We start from the raw sequence: 13781 nt of genomic DNA on the forward strand, positions 1-13781 counted from the left end.
TGTGACCCTGACCTCCTGCCATTTCGGGGCAGGTGCGGTGATAAGTGATTGGACACAGCGTATCTCGATGAGTTTCTTGGAGCTCATTCGTTTAGGCATCCGCAGAGTCCGGTGGGGGACGAGGCTGGTCTCAATCGACATTTTTTACACGCTTCCGGCAGCAGAGAAAAACAAGCTCATGACCCTGCCCGTCGCCCAGCCGGACTCAGCCGCAGACAACACCCAAGCCTACCACAATGGCTGCGCTTGTCAAATGCACGATGATCTCTTGGCGCCTTGGCAGTGCGGGGAACAGTGGCCTGCAAACAGCCAGGTGCATGGGTTGATGACTGCTGAACGCTGCAGTAGGTACAAGTTACACCACCTTCTCAAACCGAAGAAACAACCGTTCTTTCTCAGGCCGACCGGTATATCCATCCGATTGGTTCTCCATCCCTTCGTCGTCAACGATATGGGTGGTGTAGTTCGAGTAGATCGTAGTAATGATCAACTTCATTTCTGCAGGGAATTAGCACCAACCGGCTAGCGCTCTGCAAACCCTCAATCAACGGTACCAACTCACCGTGGAGAGCAAAGTTCGACCCGATGCACATCCGCCCTCCCGAGCTAAACGCCCAGAACCACCTATTCATCGTCCGCCTCTCTTCTCCATTAGCGTTTGAGGGCAGCCACCGAGTATGGTCCCACTCTTCCGGCTTGGGAAAGACACTTTCCTCTCGATGTAGGGTATATGCCGACGCCGCGACCCTAACACCTCCTGGTACGGCATAGGGACCAATCCGACAACCCACTTCCGGTGTCTCTCGAGGTTGTGCGCCTGGGATGGGTGCGTGGAGGCGCAGCGTTTCCATGAGCACAGCGTGGAGCAGCGGGAGTTTGTCCAACTGTTTTGGGTCCGGCATTACGGGCCTGTTGTCGGGGGTGAGCTGCATGTTGGGAACGAGGGCTAGGAGTTCTGCCCGGAGCTGGTGCTGGAGGTCGACCGATTGAGATAGTCGCCAACTGAGGTACGTCAGAACCAAACCGGCTGTTTCCTGTCCAGCGAGAACGTGGTCAAAGAGCTCGGATGCGACCGATAGCTTGAGGTTCGGGAGGCTACTCGGGTACATCACCGATGACGGCCATTTCTCAGACGATTCGTTTTGTAACCCGTGGACTAGCGCATTCCATACGATGGGCTGGTCCACAACCGAACCGGCAGGGGGCCCGTTGGCGTTCACGGGGTAAAAATAACCTTCCATTTTGGCACAAAGACCCCAGCACCACTCCCCAAGTTCCAGGTTTGCCTTGTCCGCCCACTTGGGACATAGAGGAATCCCTAATTTCCGACAGAGCCTCGTCAGCTGGGGGAGCTCTTGGTCGTAATATCCAGAGTCATTACGGGCCTTGTAAAGCTCGAGAAAATGCTCCCGGTAGGCTTTATCGCCGAGAAAATTAGTCCCGTGGCCCAGTCCAAAAATGTAACATGCGATAAAATCCATGGTGGCCGCCATGAAGACCGAATAAACATCTATGACGTGCGGCCCCTGGGAAGGGTTAACGGATGTCTCGAGTATCGGTAGAAGCCTGCCATAAAGGATCTCATGTGATTGGGCAGCGACTGCTGGGCTCGACTGGATATACGACTTGGAGTAAACGTGTGAGATCAACCGCTTGCGTGCCGAATGTTCGGGCCCGGCGCGGGCCGAGAACATGCAGGGAACACTTTGATGGAGCATTGAGGTGAGTGTGTGGGCAAAAGAACCTTGACAAAAGTGTTGCATCCACACCTATCGCCCAACCGTTGAACTCCTCGCTTCATGAAACCTACCCATAGTTGTTGAAGACCGAGTACCAAACAGGCTTCCCGAACCCTCCCTGGTAAACGGTACGGACGCCATCGAGGTCGCTAACGCTGAGTTCGTTCGGTCCAACTCGCAGGATGGGCCCAAGTCGCCGGTGGGCGCTGTGGAGGGTTTTGTTTTCTCGATGGGCATACCGAACCCACAGGATCCAGATGCGTGAGAAGGGAACTGACCATTGGGCATTCGGGATTCGTGCTAGGGGCGAGAAAACGGCGGGGTAGATGATGTATTGGTAAAACAGAAGCACAAAGACTGCCAACGCAACTGCGCCTGCCCAGTCACCCAGATGAGCCATTCTCGAGTCTGTTTCGCCCTGTCTGGAGAGGGTTAGAGAGAGAAGAGTCAACGCCAACGACGGGATTCTAAGGTTGTGATTGACCCCTCCATTTCTGCGGGGAACGATAGCCTTCAAAACCCCTGTATTTTAGTGGCACTGCCGGCAGGGCGTTGCCTGTTTGGGAAACCGCGATGCTGACTCACTCTGTGACTGGTTGACTGAATGCCTTGCCATCTGGAAAATCGGGTTCCCGTCATTTTAGGCCATCATCCACGTGTGGTGTGGCTTGTGTGGATATAATTGCAAACAGATATTAAGATGGACCCTTCAAAAACAAAATACACGACAACAACAACTTAACGCACATCACATTTTACAAACACATATAACGCTTCAACCGAGTAAATTACTGCAATGCCTCATCAGCTTGCAGATTTACCCGACGACGTCCTTTTCCTCATCTTTGCCAGTCTTGACTGCGCCCGCGATTTTCGCGCCGTTGGGCTTTCCTGCCGCCGGCTCCAGCATCTCGTTGAGAACGACGGGTGGCGCATTTTCGTCAGAAACAGTTTCCCGTCTCTTTTGGTCCCATCTCCGGCCACGGGAAATCACACATGGCGGCATTTGGCTGAATCTCTAACCTGGCAGAGCCGGTGCTGGGACCGACGAGCAATCCAGTTCCAGGCGCTGCTCCCTCGGCGCGAGCATCAGAGACAAGACCGGGGTCATGGCCGAGCCATCGGCTCGTTCATGGCGGTGGTAGATGCCACGTTCGACCCTACTTCACAACGAGAACTCGTGGTCTGGGGGGGTGGGGAAGACGTGGTCGCCCGCTACCGGGAACGCCGAGGGCATGGACAAGTCTCGAAAACATCGTGGCATAGGCTGAAGGGCAACGAATTTGGTCTCCGCAACGGGTATGACGATGTGAAGGCCCTCAAGGTTGTGAAGCACGGTGGTAAACAGGCCATCATCACCGGCCGGTATAGCGGCGAACTATCGCTGATATCCGCCGAGCCTGACGACTTCGGCAAACAGATCGCACATTTTGGGCCCCTTACCGACCAAAACATTACATTTCAGCAACTTGCGGCATCGGATGCGATCAACTCGTTGGATGTGTTCAACGGTAGCAACGGCCCCCGTGTTGCAGCAGCAGCCAAGACCACTCTAAGAATGTACGATATCCCACAGGAGAGTGCTGCCGAGATACCTCCCATAGAAACCTACGACTTGAAGGAGGGTGGGGCTTTGACCTCCGGTCAAACCAGGCTCGGGTGCGCGAAGTGGATGGAGAATGGCGATTCACTTGCCTTGGCCTTGGTTGGAGCCAAGAATCCATTGCGTTATCTCACTCGCACTCCGACGGGGTGGTCTCTCTCCGCGGCGGCTAAGAATGAGAGGGTTGAGAAAGAATTCAACGCCAAATTTCAGCGTAACGTCGCCCTCAGCGCGCTGGAGCCTGTTAACCTTCATTCTGGCGCGAAGGGGGGGACAAGCCTCCTCCTAAGCTCATGGAGGGATGGTACTATCAGGTACGTTACTTCAGCCATTCACGCATAGCCCACTAACCTCACATCCCATCCAGGCTCCAAGATCTTCGCACCCCTTCGGCCTTCGACACCATCTATCAGAACAACGTCGATCCTTGGTTGACTGCCGATTCACTCATGGCTTACGGCACGGAGAGGTTCATAACAGGTGGCGGAAGCCAGCTCGCCATCCAAATATTCGATTTCCGCTGGAGCAAAAGCTATTACCACACGACAGGCCTTCCATGTCGCAATGTCGAACCTTTCCCGAGGCCACACCAACCTTTCATGAAGCCCCCCTTCCTTACCCCAACTACCAATCGATCCCGCTGCAACCACGTCCGCGGCCTGCCATGCCACTGGCACAACCTCTCACAGGACATCTACTACCGCCCCAACTCGAGAATGTTTGTCTCCGGCTCACTCCGGCCCCATGCCGGCCCAGGCGGCATCTGGTCGCTCGCCCGCCCATCTGACGTCTCGCCTCACTTTTATATGGGCGTCTCCGACGGCGTGATTGAAGCCTGCCTCGAACAAACCTCCGAGAACAGCCACCTCGCCTGGGCGACGAACGATACCAACTTTGGTGTCAGCGATTGGCACACGGCACCGGACCCGGAGACTGGGTATCGTGTAAGGAAGCTTGTGCCAGCGCTGATGGAGACGGGGGACGGGTATTCGTACGCCAACAATGATCGATCGATTCTCTTACCGGGGTTGAATAAATATCACGGGCCCAAGGAGCGGAGGGTAGATCTAGGGGCGTGGGCGAGCCATCATCGGTTGGATCAAGGGTATCAGCTGCCTGGCGATGCTGAAGTGGACATGGGAGGGTTAAACCAGAGATTTGCGATGCAAGTTCTCTGTTCATGACGTCCTCCTTTTTTCGTCTTTTCTCCTCTGTTCTGGTTTTTCCTTCATTGTGGGACAGACGGCGTAGAATAGGGGATTGACTCTTTTTTCTTGGGTTCGGGCACCGGGACGATTTTCAAGGACCATAGACTATCTAGCTACGACAAAAACATATACACGACATTTCATCCTTTGGGTACGTCCACAAGAACGGGGGTTAGGGTTCAATATGCGCAGCTGCCAAGCCCCTGATACCAATCCTCCTCCGTCAAAACCCGAGAAGGTCACGAGGCCAGCGCCAAACCAACGATATTGCAAACCAAACGTAAAAGCTAAACATGGATACTATGATCCCCAGAAAGAGAAGTTTGGGGCCATCAGGTGATCTAGTCACCTGCGCCCGGGCCTAGTCCTTAGAAAAGGGGTTTCCCAATTGTCAACACCAAAGCAGAATTCGCCAACCTCATTCGTGCATCTCAAGTTTCCTCTGTTCCGAAAATATCAGCACCCGCATGTACTCCTCGCGGATTAGTCGTAATTAGCTGATAAGTCGGTAAGGCAAAAAATTGTTGGGACTAAGAGCGAACAGAAAGCCTTGGACTAATTTACTCAGCTTGACTAACAAACGCCGCTCGGCCCAAAAGGTCGAAACATAACCCGAGCGAGTGGCATCTGGTACCGGGAAATCCTCTTTCGCGATTGCGCCCGGGTTCGGGACGGGGGGGTGTCGTTGTAGCGGATCACGTCCTGGTACCAGTACTTTGTACTTCCAATTCAGACACACGTCCATACACTACAGCCGGTACACGATCCACCCCTCCCCCCTTCCCGTTCCCCTCGCCCGGATGGATAACCCGCTCCCACTCCCGGGTTATCTATGCAGTTTATCTACACAGCACAATTCATAAAGAGCGCATCCCCGGCTGAAACGGTAGCGTCGGGATGGACGCTGGTAGATAACGGGGTTTTCTTTCTCTACTTATTCTAGATGAAGGAAGAGACCGGGAAAGAGCCCCTGTCCGTTGTTCGGCCGTCGTCGGCAGAGCGCGGCTATGGAGTTGTTGGTGGGGTTGCTGCGGGGCAATTGAGCAGGGGTCTTCGGGAGCGGGTTGGTCTGACATCAGAGGGGGGTGTACCCCAAGGCACAAGAGGTATTAACGGTTTGGTACCTCGAGTATCGTCCTACTAGTTTTGGAGACGGGCGGTCGGGTGGGTGTGTGCTTTGGAAACGGAGGGGACGGACGATTCCGGGGGGAGATGAACCGGATCAATGATAGGTGGACGGATGGGATCGAGAACGCGGGCCGCAACTTTGGACAATTGGAGGGTGAAGGGGCGGCTTTTCCTTTTTATGCCGAAGTGTGTTGAGGTATCTGACTGGGAAGATAAAGTTCGGGATCATCCATTGTTCTCGACCTTTTTTTTCCTGGACCTGATCTGAATTTGGTTTGGTTGGTTTATCTGTGTTGATCTTGTGATTCAGCACCTCGAATCCCTACTCCACTTGACATCATCTATAGTCCCGGGCTCGTCCGCCGCGGCTTACTGTGTAATTCTTCTGGGTCTCTTCTCAACCAGACAATCCAACTCTACGACGCTCTCACCGTGATATTATTCGACATATCGAGATATTGTAGCTGGAATACAAGCCCTCCGACAGATAACCACACGCACACACTACGCACACTCACCTAAACATATCACCATGGCTACAAACGGGTCCAGCCCGGTGGAGGGGGAGAAGGTCAACACCCACATCGTCACGCTCACCAGATTCCTCACGGAAGAGCAAGTAAAACACAAAGAGGCAACAGGAGACTTTACGTATGACACCGGACTCCCTCAATTCCCTCTTATGCTCGCAACTAGCTAACATCTGCTTCGCCCCCACGGCAAGTCTCCTCTGCCACGCGCTGCAGTTCTCGTTCAAGTCGATCGCCTACTACATCCGGAGGGCCACACTCGTGAACCTGACAGGACTGGCCGGGTCGTCCAACACGACCGGCGACGAGCAAAAGAAGTTAGATGTCATCTCCAACGACCTGTTTATCGAGGCGATGCGGTCAAGCGGGCGGTGCGCGCTGCTGGTCTCAGAAGAGGAAGAAGACATCATTTTCTTCCGCGACAGCGAGAACGCCCGGTACGCCGTAGCCTGCGACCCCATTGACGGCAGCTCCAACCTCGACGCGGGTGTGTCAGTCGGCACGATTTTCGGGATCCACAAGCTTGCCGAAGGGTCGAAGGGGACAAAAGAGGACATCCTCAAGCCAGGCAGCGAGCTACTCGCCGCGGGGTTCACCATGTACGGCGCCTCGGCACAGCTGGTCATCACGATGCGCGGCGGCAGCGTCAATGGCTTCACGCTCGACAACGGTCTCGGCGAGTTCATCCTGACGCACCCGGACATGCGGCTGCCGGCCAAGCGCTCCATCTACTCCGTCAACGAAGGTAACTCGCTGTACTGGGAGGATAATGTCAAGAATTACTTCAATTCGCTGAAGGAGGCGCCTGAGGGCGGCAAGCCGTACAGCGCGCGGTATATTGGCAGCATGGTTGCTGATGCTTACCGTACGTTGTTGTATGGCGGTATCTTTGCGTATCCCGCCGATAAGAAGAGCCCTAAGGGCAAGCTGCGGATTCTGTACGAGTGCGCGCCGATGGCCATGGTGTTTGAGAATGGTGAGTTACCCTTTTTCCATTTCAGCTTTTTTTTCTCTTTTCTTCTCTTCATCAAAATGCCCTTTGCTGACATTCCATGTTTTTCCCAGCCGGCGGCCAGGCGCTCAACAGTAAGATGGAGCGTATGCTAGAAGTGGTGCCCGAGCACATTCACGACAAGTCTGGTATCTTCATGGGCAGCTACGACGAGGTGGAGAAGGTCAAATCATTCCACAATTGAAGGTGTAACGGAGAGGAAGGGTTTCTTTGGAATCAATGTCATCGTTTGACCTAACAGCTTGGCAGTCCCATTCCTTTGAGCGCGAAGTTGCGTGCGTTGCATGTGGGATCTGGCGATGCTACCGTATTCGTTGCAGAATCGCTCAAAACTTCAAATAATCAACCAACATCACCTGAGCCTCAAAACCCACGGTTCAGTAATCGTATGTTCGCATGTGAATATCACAAGAAAATAAAGAACCAAGAAAACATGAGCAGGCCTAGCCCGGCAGCCCGGGCGCAGGAGAGCAAAATGCACGAAGAGTGCCAAGGCCAAGCATGTGAACGTTGCTGAGCAATGCACCCCGCCCCACGCTATCCCTTCTTCGGCAATGCCTCGGCCGTCCTGACATCACCTGGGGCAGGCCCGGAAGGCACACGCCACGGCAGGGGTCAAGCCGACTCTGGGGCCGAGATGCTGCGAAACCAGTTGCGCAGGGGGAAAAGGGCCCGAGGCAAACTCCCCAGCTTTTCTTTCCGGAGCAAGCATTCATAAACCCGGGGCTGTTGTCAACCCATAACTTCAACTCGCCATCTACTTTTTAAGTGTCCAACTCTTGCGCTGTGTCTAATTTCTCGTCTTTTTCTTGTTCCTGAAAAATATCCTTTCTACACATAAAAACAAGGCACCACACACATTCACCATGGGTGGTAGGTTATCCTCGGCTCATCGGATGCCCGCGACGACTTTGCTGACAATACGCTCGCGACAGCTACCGATCGTCTTTCGCAGCTGGGCAACCAGATCACCGGCGGTGCCGGTGGCGGCAAGGCCAAGCTTCTGCAGAAGAACCCCGATGATGTATGGCACCCCGATTTTTCCAAGCCCTAGACCGTTCCAGCAAATCCGCATATGCTAACGCATGGTTCGCACAGATCGTCGTGACCGCCGCGCTCCGGACCGCCATCTGCAGGGGCGGCAAGGGCCAATTCAAGGATACCTTCTCTGCCGACTTGATGGCCGGCGCGTTCAAGGGCATTCTCGAGCGCTCCAAGATCGACCCGGCCCTCGTCGAGGATGTTGTAGTCGGCACCGTCCTGGCCCCCGGCGGTGGTGCCACTGAGATGCGGGCTGCTGCGCTCGTCGCCGGCTTCCCCGACTCGACCGCCGTCCGCACCCTGAACCGCCAGTGCTCGTCCGGCCTCCAGGCCTGCGTCGACATCGCCAACCAGATCCGCAGCGGCATGATTGAGGTCGGCATCGGCGCCGGTGTCGAGAGCATGTCCACCCAGTACGGCCCGGGCGCCGTCTCCGAGTTCTCCGAGGCCTTCGAGGCCCACACCGAGGCCGCCAACTGCAAGGTCCCCATGGGTGTCCTCTCCGAGGACATGGCCAAGGCGCGCAACATCACCCGCGCCAGCCAGGACGCCTTCGCGGCTGACTCGTTCAAGAAGGCCGGCGAGGCCCAGGCCAAGGGTCTCTTCAAGGAAGAGATCCACCCCCTCACGGTCAAGTTCGAGGACCCCAAGTCCGGCGAGACCAAGGAGATCACCGTTGACAAGGACGACGGCGTCCGCGCGGGCGTGACCGCCGAGTCCCTCGGCAAGATCCGCCCGGCCTTCGCCAAGGACGGCTCCATCCACGCCGGCAACGCCTCGCAGGTCAGCGACGGCGCCGCCGCCGTGCTGATGATGAAGCGCTCCACCGCCGAGAAGCTCGGCCAGCCCATCCTCGGCAAGTTCGTCGCCGCTTCCATCGTCGGCGTTCCCCCTCTCCTCATGGGCGTGGGCCCCTGGAAGGCCATCCCCAAGGTCTTTGAGCTCACGGGGATCAACAAGGACGACGTCGACATCTTTGAGATCAACGAGGCGTTCGCCAGCCAGTGCCTCTGGTGTGCCAACGAGCTGGGCCTGCCGCTGGAGAAGATCAACCCCAAGGGCGGTGCCATCGCGTTTGGTCACCCGCTTGGCTGCACTGGTGCCCGCCAGGTGTCGACGCTGCTGTATGAGCTGAAGAGGACGGGCAAGCAGGTTGGTGTCACGTCCATGTGTGTCGGCACTGGGATGGGTATGGCGGCCGTCTGGGTTGCCGAGTAAATGCGAATTTAGTTTGTGAAAGGGATGGATGGATGATAAAAAGCGTAGTGGGGGGAAGGCTTTTTTGTATACCTTTTTCTTTTGTCTATTCCTATTAATGGCATGATGGCGCGCTGTATTTTTATTTAGAGCAATGCACGCCCGGTCGGCTGGTGGGAAATTCATAGGCTGAAACCGATGATATGACTCTAATTGAGCGATATGGAGAGCGAAATCTGTGTTCTGATTTTTCTTGTTTGAAGTGGTGTTCGTACGATGATACTAATGTTATCTTATCTAATGACCCCAAACACCACGGACTTCATGCCTCGAGAAGAATCCTGCTTTCGTTCCGATTTACCAACAGTGGTCACATTGCGAGATCTGAGGACTACGTTGCCGTTAAAAAAATAAGTGAATTAACGCTTGTATGATATCAGTAGACCGCTCGACAGTTGAATGGTGGGCGCACTCTAAAAGTCATCATCATGAAAATAAAAACTCCGGTTCTCCTCTGCTCCAGACTCCTTTCCACAACACCCCTTCCGGGTTGATTGTGAACTTTTCTCTCTTCCCTTTGTGAGAAACCCTTAAAAACTTTAAATTGTTGACTAAGAATAACAAAAGCGGTGACTACCCGGCAGGAAATCCGCCCGAACGCCTCGCCCCGCATCCCTTCACCCCGTCTGCGACAAGATAACCTGATAACTCCTTCCAAAAACTAGCGGATGAAGGTCAGAACCAGGTCAACGGCGATCGATCCTCTCAACGAGCAAACTCGCAGGTGGCTCGTTCGGGTCATCATCCTCGGTAGCCCCAGTAGCAGTCTCTGTCGTCGGGATGTTTTGAGGCGCAATGGTCGAGTATGCCAGTGCCGATCTCACCGTCGAGAAGAGGCCAGATCCACGGCTGGAATCCGTCCGCGGTGGGGTTGCCGGTGCCGAAGCCGCTGGTTCTGGTGGTCTTCTTGCTCTTGCTCTTGGTAACCAGGGCCCCTGGCGAAACAGGGTGGGACGAGCGATTTCCCCCGCCCCGTCGAGGCCGTGATCTCCGGCTTGTCTTGGTCGAGCTCCTTCGCTACGGAACGATGGGGCCGTGAAAAGCCTCTGTAGTAACCCCGGCCTGGTTCCTCTTCTATCATTCCGCTGGCTGTCCTCCCTTTGCACCCTGTACAATCCCTCCCGAGCTTGCGGCCAATCCTTCTAATCTTGGCTTGCGCTCAGGTCCACGTTCTTCTCCCACATCATCCGGAGTAGCGCCACTGTGCCGGCATCCTCGGCGCCATCTACCAAACTCGACCCGCTCAGTCCGTGGCCATTGTGTCCGTTATGACCGTTGTGTCCGTTATGACCGTTGTGTCCGTTATGACCGTTGTGTCCGTTGTGGGCGTGATGACTGTTAGGACCATGACCATTGCGAAGAACATGGTTGTGTCTGGGCAGGCCGGGTCGTTCATGGATCCGGGTTGGAACGTCCTCGTCATTTTCACCATCGGTTCCTAGACTCGAGCTTGCACTTTGCAGGGTTGAAAAGACGCTTCCACCACCGCCGCTCCTAGGGGTAGGAGGCCGTCGTCCATTCCTATCCCCGTTCGTGTGTCCGCCGTTGTGGCCGTGGCCATTGATGAGGTCGGTCATGCTGGAGCTGCGCGTCACCGGTACCTGTTCAGACAGGCGTGAGACGTGGTAGGACGAGGCGGTGCCTGGGCGCGGAATGCGGCGGCTATTATCGAACCCCGGAAGCTGCATCACGCGGGCGATCGACCGGGCCACGGGGTTGAGGTGGCGGCGCACAGTGAGGTACTCCATGCCGGTCCGCTCCAAGGTCTTGGTTACCCGCGGGTCTCTGGAGTCGTACGAGCTCGAACCTCCCACGGCGCCGGCCGCGACGCCTGATGGGCCTATTCCCATTCCAATGCCGGGACGTGCCTGTGTTGGCTCGAGGCTGGAACTGGCGCGCTGGAGGTTCAACTTCTGTTGAGTTCGGTTCATCTCGCGGGGCGCAGCGTAGTCACCGCTCCGCCGGGAGCGAGTTCTCCGCGTGGTGAGCTCTTCTTCGTCATCATCGTCGTCGCTCCCATCCCCGGCCGCTGCTGCCGCTGCCCGACGTGCGTTGATAGCATCGATGCCTCGGGCTTGTGACAACGCGCCGAGTGACTGCCGCCGTTTGGGTACACTAACATCATCCGTCCCGTTCAACGCGGCCCGGGAAAGACCACCTCTGTTGGCAGCTAGGATAAATGACTCGCCCGCTATCCCAGAACCGGGCTCCTGGCTGTTATTCCCTACAAATCTGGAAGTGAGCTCTGCCTTGCCACTGCTACCCGGTCGGACCTGGGAAGATCCAGCGGTACCTGGAGTATTCGAGAGGTATTGTGCTGGACTAGGGCTCGAGTCGGGCGGTGACTGCTGCCGTATCGATGGCGGTCGGGCAGACGCGGTTTCGGCAGACATCATGGGCGGTGCGCCGTGTGATGAGGTTCGGGAGAGGATTCGAGACGTGAGGTAGTTAGATTTGTTGCGAGGCAGGCTGCCGTCGGTGCTTTGTGGCGCGTCGTGAGTGCTGGTACGCGCGTCAATGTGTGCCTCACTCTGTGCTCCGTTACTCAAAGTCCGATGGACTTCAGCGCGGGGCGTCGGCGATCCGACGACCGAGTCTTCCTCGTCGTCGGTTGGGTTGGCCGTGTGCGCAGAGCTGACAGCTGAGCCGCGTCGAGAGAGGAGAGGTGAGGCAGATGAGCTGGCATCCACCCACTCGTCTTCGTCGTCCTGGGCCTCGTCCTGGTCGTCGTCGTCAGCGAGATTGAATTGGACCTTGGCAGTTCCAGAAGACCGTAACTTGTGGACTGCCGGATTGGAGAGTGATCGCTGGAGATTCGTGGCGGACTTTGTCCTTTTGGTGACCTCGGCGTGCGAGCGATTTCGCTTCAGCAGGTTGGTTTGTGATGTGTTCTTTTTGAGGTTGGTCGAGGATGTGTTCTTCAAATTGGTTGACGACGGGTCGCGTGTCGACAATTTCAATTCCGAGGTCGCGCGACGGTGGTGATGAGACGCCAGAGCAGCGCCAGTTCCGCGTTCGGGGGAGAGGGATCCGTGCTTGCGATTCGTCTTTGCGGTGGCTGTCGTGTGATGTTTTGGGAAACCTTTCGATGAGGGGATCCGCGCATGAAGACGCCCTCCTGCAGCACCGCCAACCATGTGCCTCTGGCTCTTTACTCGGTGATGCTGCTGCGGAGGCTGCTGCTGTGGTTCGTCGAAGTCAACCCAGGCGGCGGGTGGCTTTTTTGATTGGTTGGCGCCCAACCCGTCGCCGTCACTGTCCCTCGCCATGACAGGCTGATGGTGTGTCTCTTGTGCGCCCTATTTCTCCCTAATCACAATATTCCTTGCCCGAACAACGCCGCTGGAGTGCCGCTGTGGCACGGGGTCGTCTGCCGTGGAATTGTGAGCTTACAAACCGACTGTTGGCTCGTAGACAGGCGAAGCGAGGCGAAAGACAAGGTGTGTTCCCCGATAGTCAAATCGAGCCGAACCGTTTGCGGCCGAGGGGCGAACAAACCGTTGAGTGGGAGCGCAACGTTTAATTCGTCATTGACAAACGCGAAAAGGTGGGGGTTCGCCGCGGGAGTAAGGGAATCACGAAGCCGCAATCCGAAAGTATAGGCTTGACCGCGAAGCCTGTGCTGCCAATTGAGATAAGGGTTGTAGAGCCGCCGCGATGGATGTAACACGATGAAGCAAGAGAGGTGACTTGTTTGCTTAAGAAAAGTCAATTCTGAAATCGGTCCTGTTCAAAAGCCCCCGACGACCTCCACTTCCCCGATGGCCCGTGTTCAACCGCCGACCGACCGAGCACCAAAGCGGTGACGGAAGCTTGGAAGGTCTGACCGTTGATTGGTGGAGCGGCTCAATTGACACCCACACCACACCCAAAGCCAGAACCATCGGCCGCAGTGAGACCGACCTCCACAATCCACATGGCTTTCTTCCGGGGAACCGGTTTCACGTGGCAGCGAAAGATGAAGCGAGAATCAAGGTGAGGGGGTCGCCGAAGTTTCAATGTTGCTCTGCCTGCTTTTCTCGGGACGCTTGTACCTCTTACACCACGTGTCTAATGTTTGGGGGGAGGCAGGACGCCGAGGTACTAAATTCTTCCGCGTCGCGTGTGAATCAAAGAATGTTTATATTTACACGAGGAGCTTAATCTGCTGAGTCGTGGAGTTGAGAACTACTGAGCCAATTAGGTTGATTGAAGTCGCATGAGAACTGCTTCGCAAGGCTTCGGAGTAAAAGACGAGGCACGGGTTGAGCCGCAGTACTATAG

At 55.9% G+C, this 13781-nt stretch overlaps 4 protein-coding genes across 4 annotated transcripts; 2 read left to right on the forward strand and 2 right to left on the reverse strand.

Annotated features, from left to right (window-relative positions):
- Positions 1-355: 355 nt before the first annotated feature.
- C8A04DRAFT_26979 (cytochrome P450) lies at positions 356-2139 on the reverse strand (the record flags this gene model as incomplete). Its single annotated transcript, XM_062780120.1, has 3 exons — positions 356-498; positions 563-1704; positions 1811-2139. The coding sequence occupies 3 exons, from the start codon at positions 2137-2139 to the stop codon at positions 356-358; spliced, it is 1614 nt and encodes a 537-aa protein (XP_062638590.1).
- A 396-nt stretch (positions 2140-2535) lies between these two features.
- C8A04DRAFT_35941 (uncharacterized protein) lies at positions 2536-4890 on the forward strand (the record flags this gene model as incomplete). Its single annotated transcript, XM_062783348.1, has 3 exons — positions 2536-3656; positions 3710-4472; positions 4864-4890. The coding sequence occupies 3 exons, from the start codon at positions 2536-2538 to the stop codon at positions 4888-4890; spliced, it is 1911 nt and encodes a 636-aa protein (XP_062638591.1).
- Positions 4891-6210: 1320 nt separating this feature from the next.
- C8A04DRAFT_35942 (uncharacterized protein) lies at positions 6211-9479 on the forward strand (the record flags this gene model as incomplete). Its single annotated transcript, XM_062783349.1, has 5 exons — positions 6211-6329; positions 6403-7184; positions 7274-7383; positions 8176-8244; positions 8319-9479. 5 exons carry the CDS (start codon positions 6211-6213, stop codon positions 9477-9479), a joined length of 2241 nt encoding a protein of 746 aa, XP_062638592.1.
- A 1181-nt stretch (positions 9480-10660) lies between these two features.
- C8A04DRAFT_35943 (uncharacterized protein) lies at positions 10661-12787 on the reverse strand (the record flags this gene model as incomplete). The annotated part of the gene is made up of 1 exon (XM_062783350.1): positions 10661-12787. The coding sequence occupies one exon, from the start codon at positions 12785-12787 to the stop codon at positions 10661-10663; it is 2127 nt and encodes a 708-aa protein (XP_062638593.1).
- Between the last annotated feature and the right edge of the window lie 994 nt (positions 12788-13781).

Source organism: Dichotomopilus funicola (assembly GCF_033296635.1).
Source record: "Dichotomopilus funicola strain CBS 141.50 unplaced genomic scaffold C8A04scaffold_17, whole genome shotgun sequence".
Classification (NCBI taxonomy): domain Eukaryota; kingdom Fungi; phylum Ascomycota; class Sordariomycetes; order Sordariales; family Chaetomiaceae; genus Dichotomopilus; species Dichotomopilus funicola.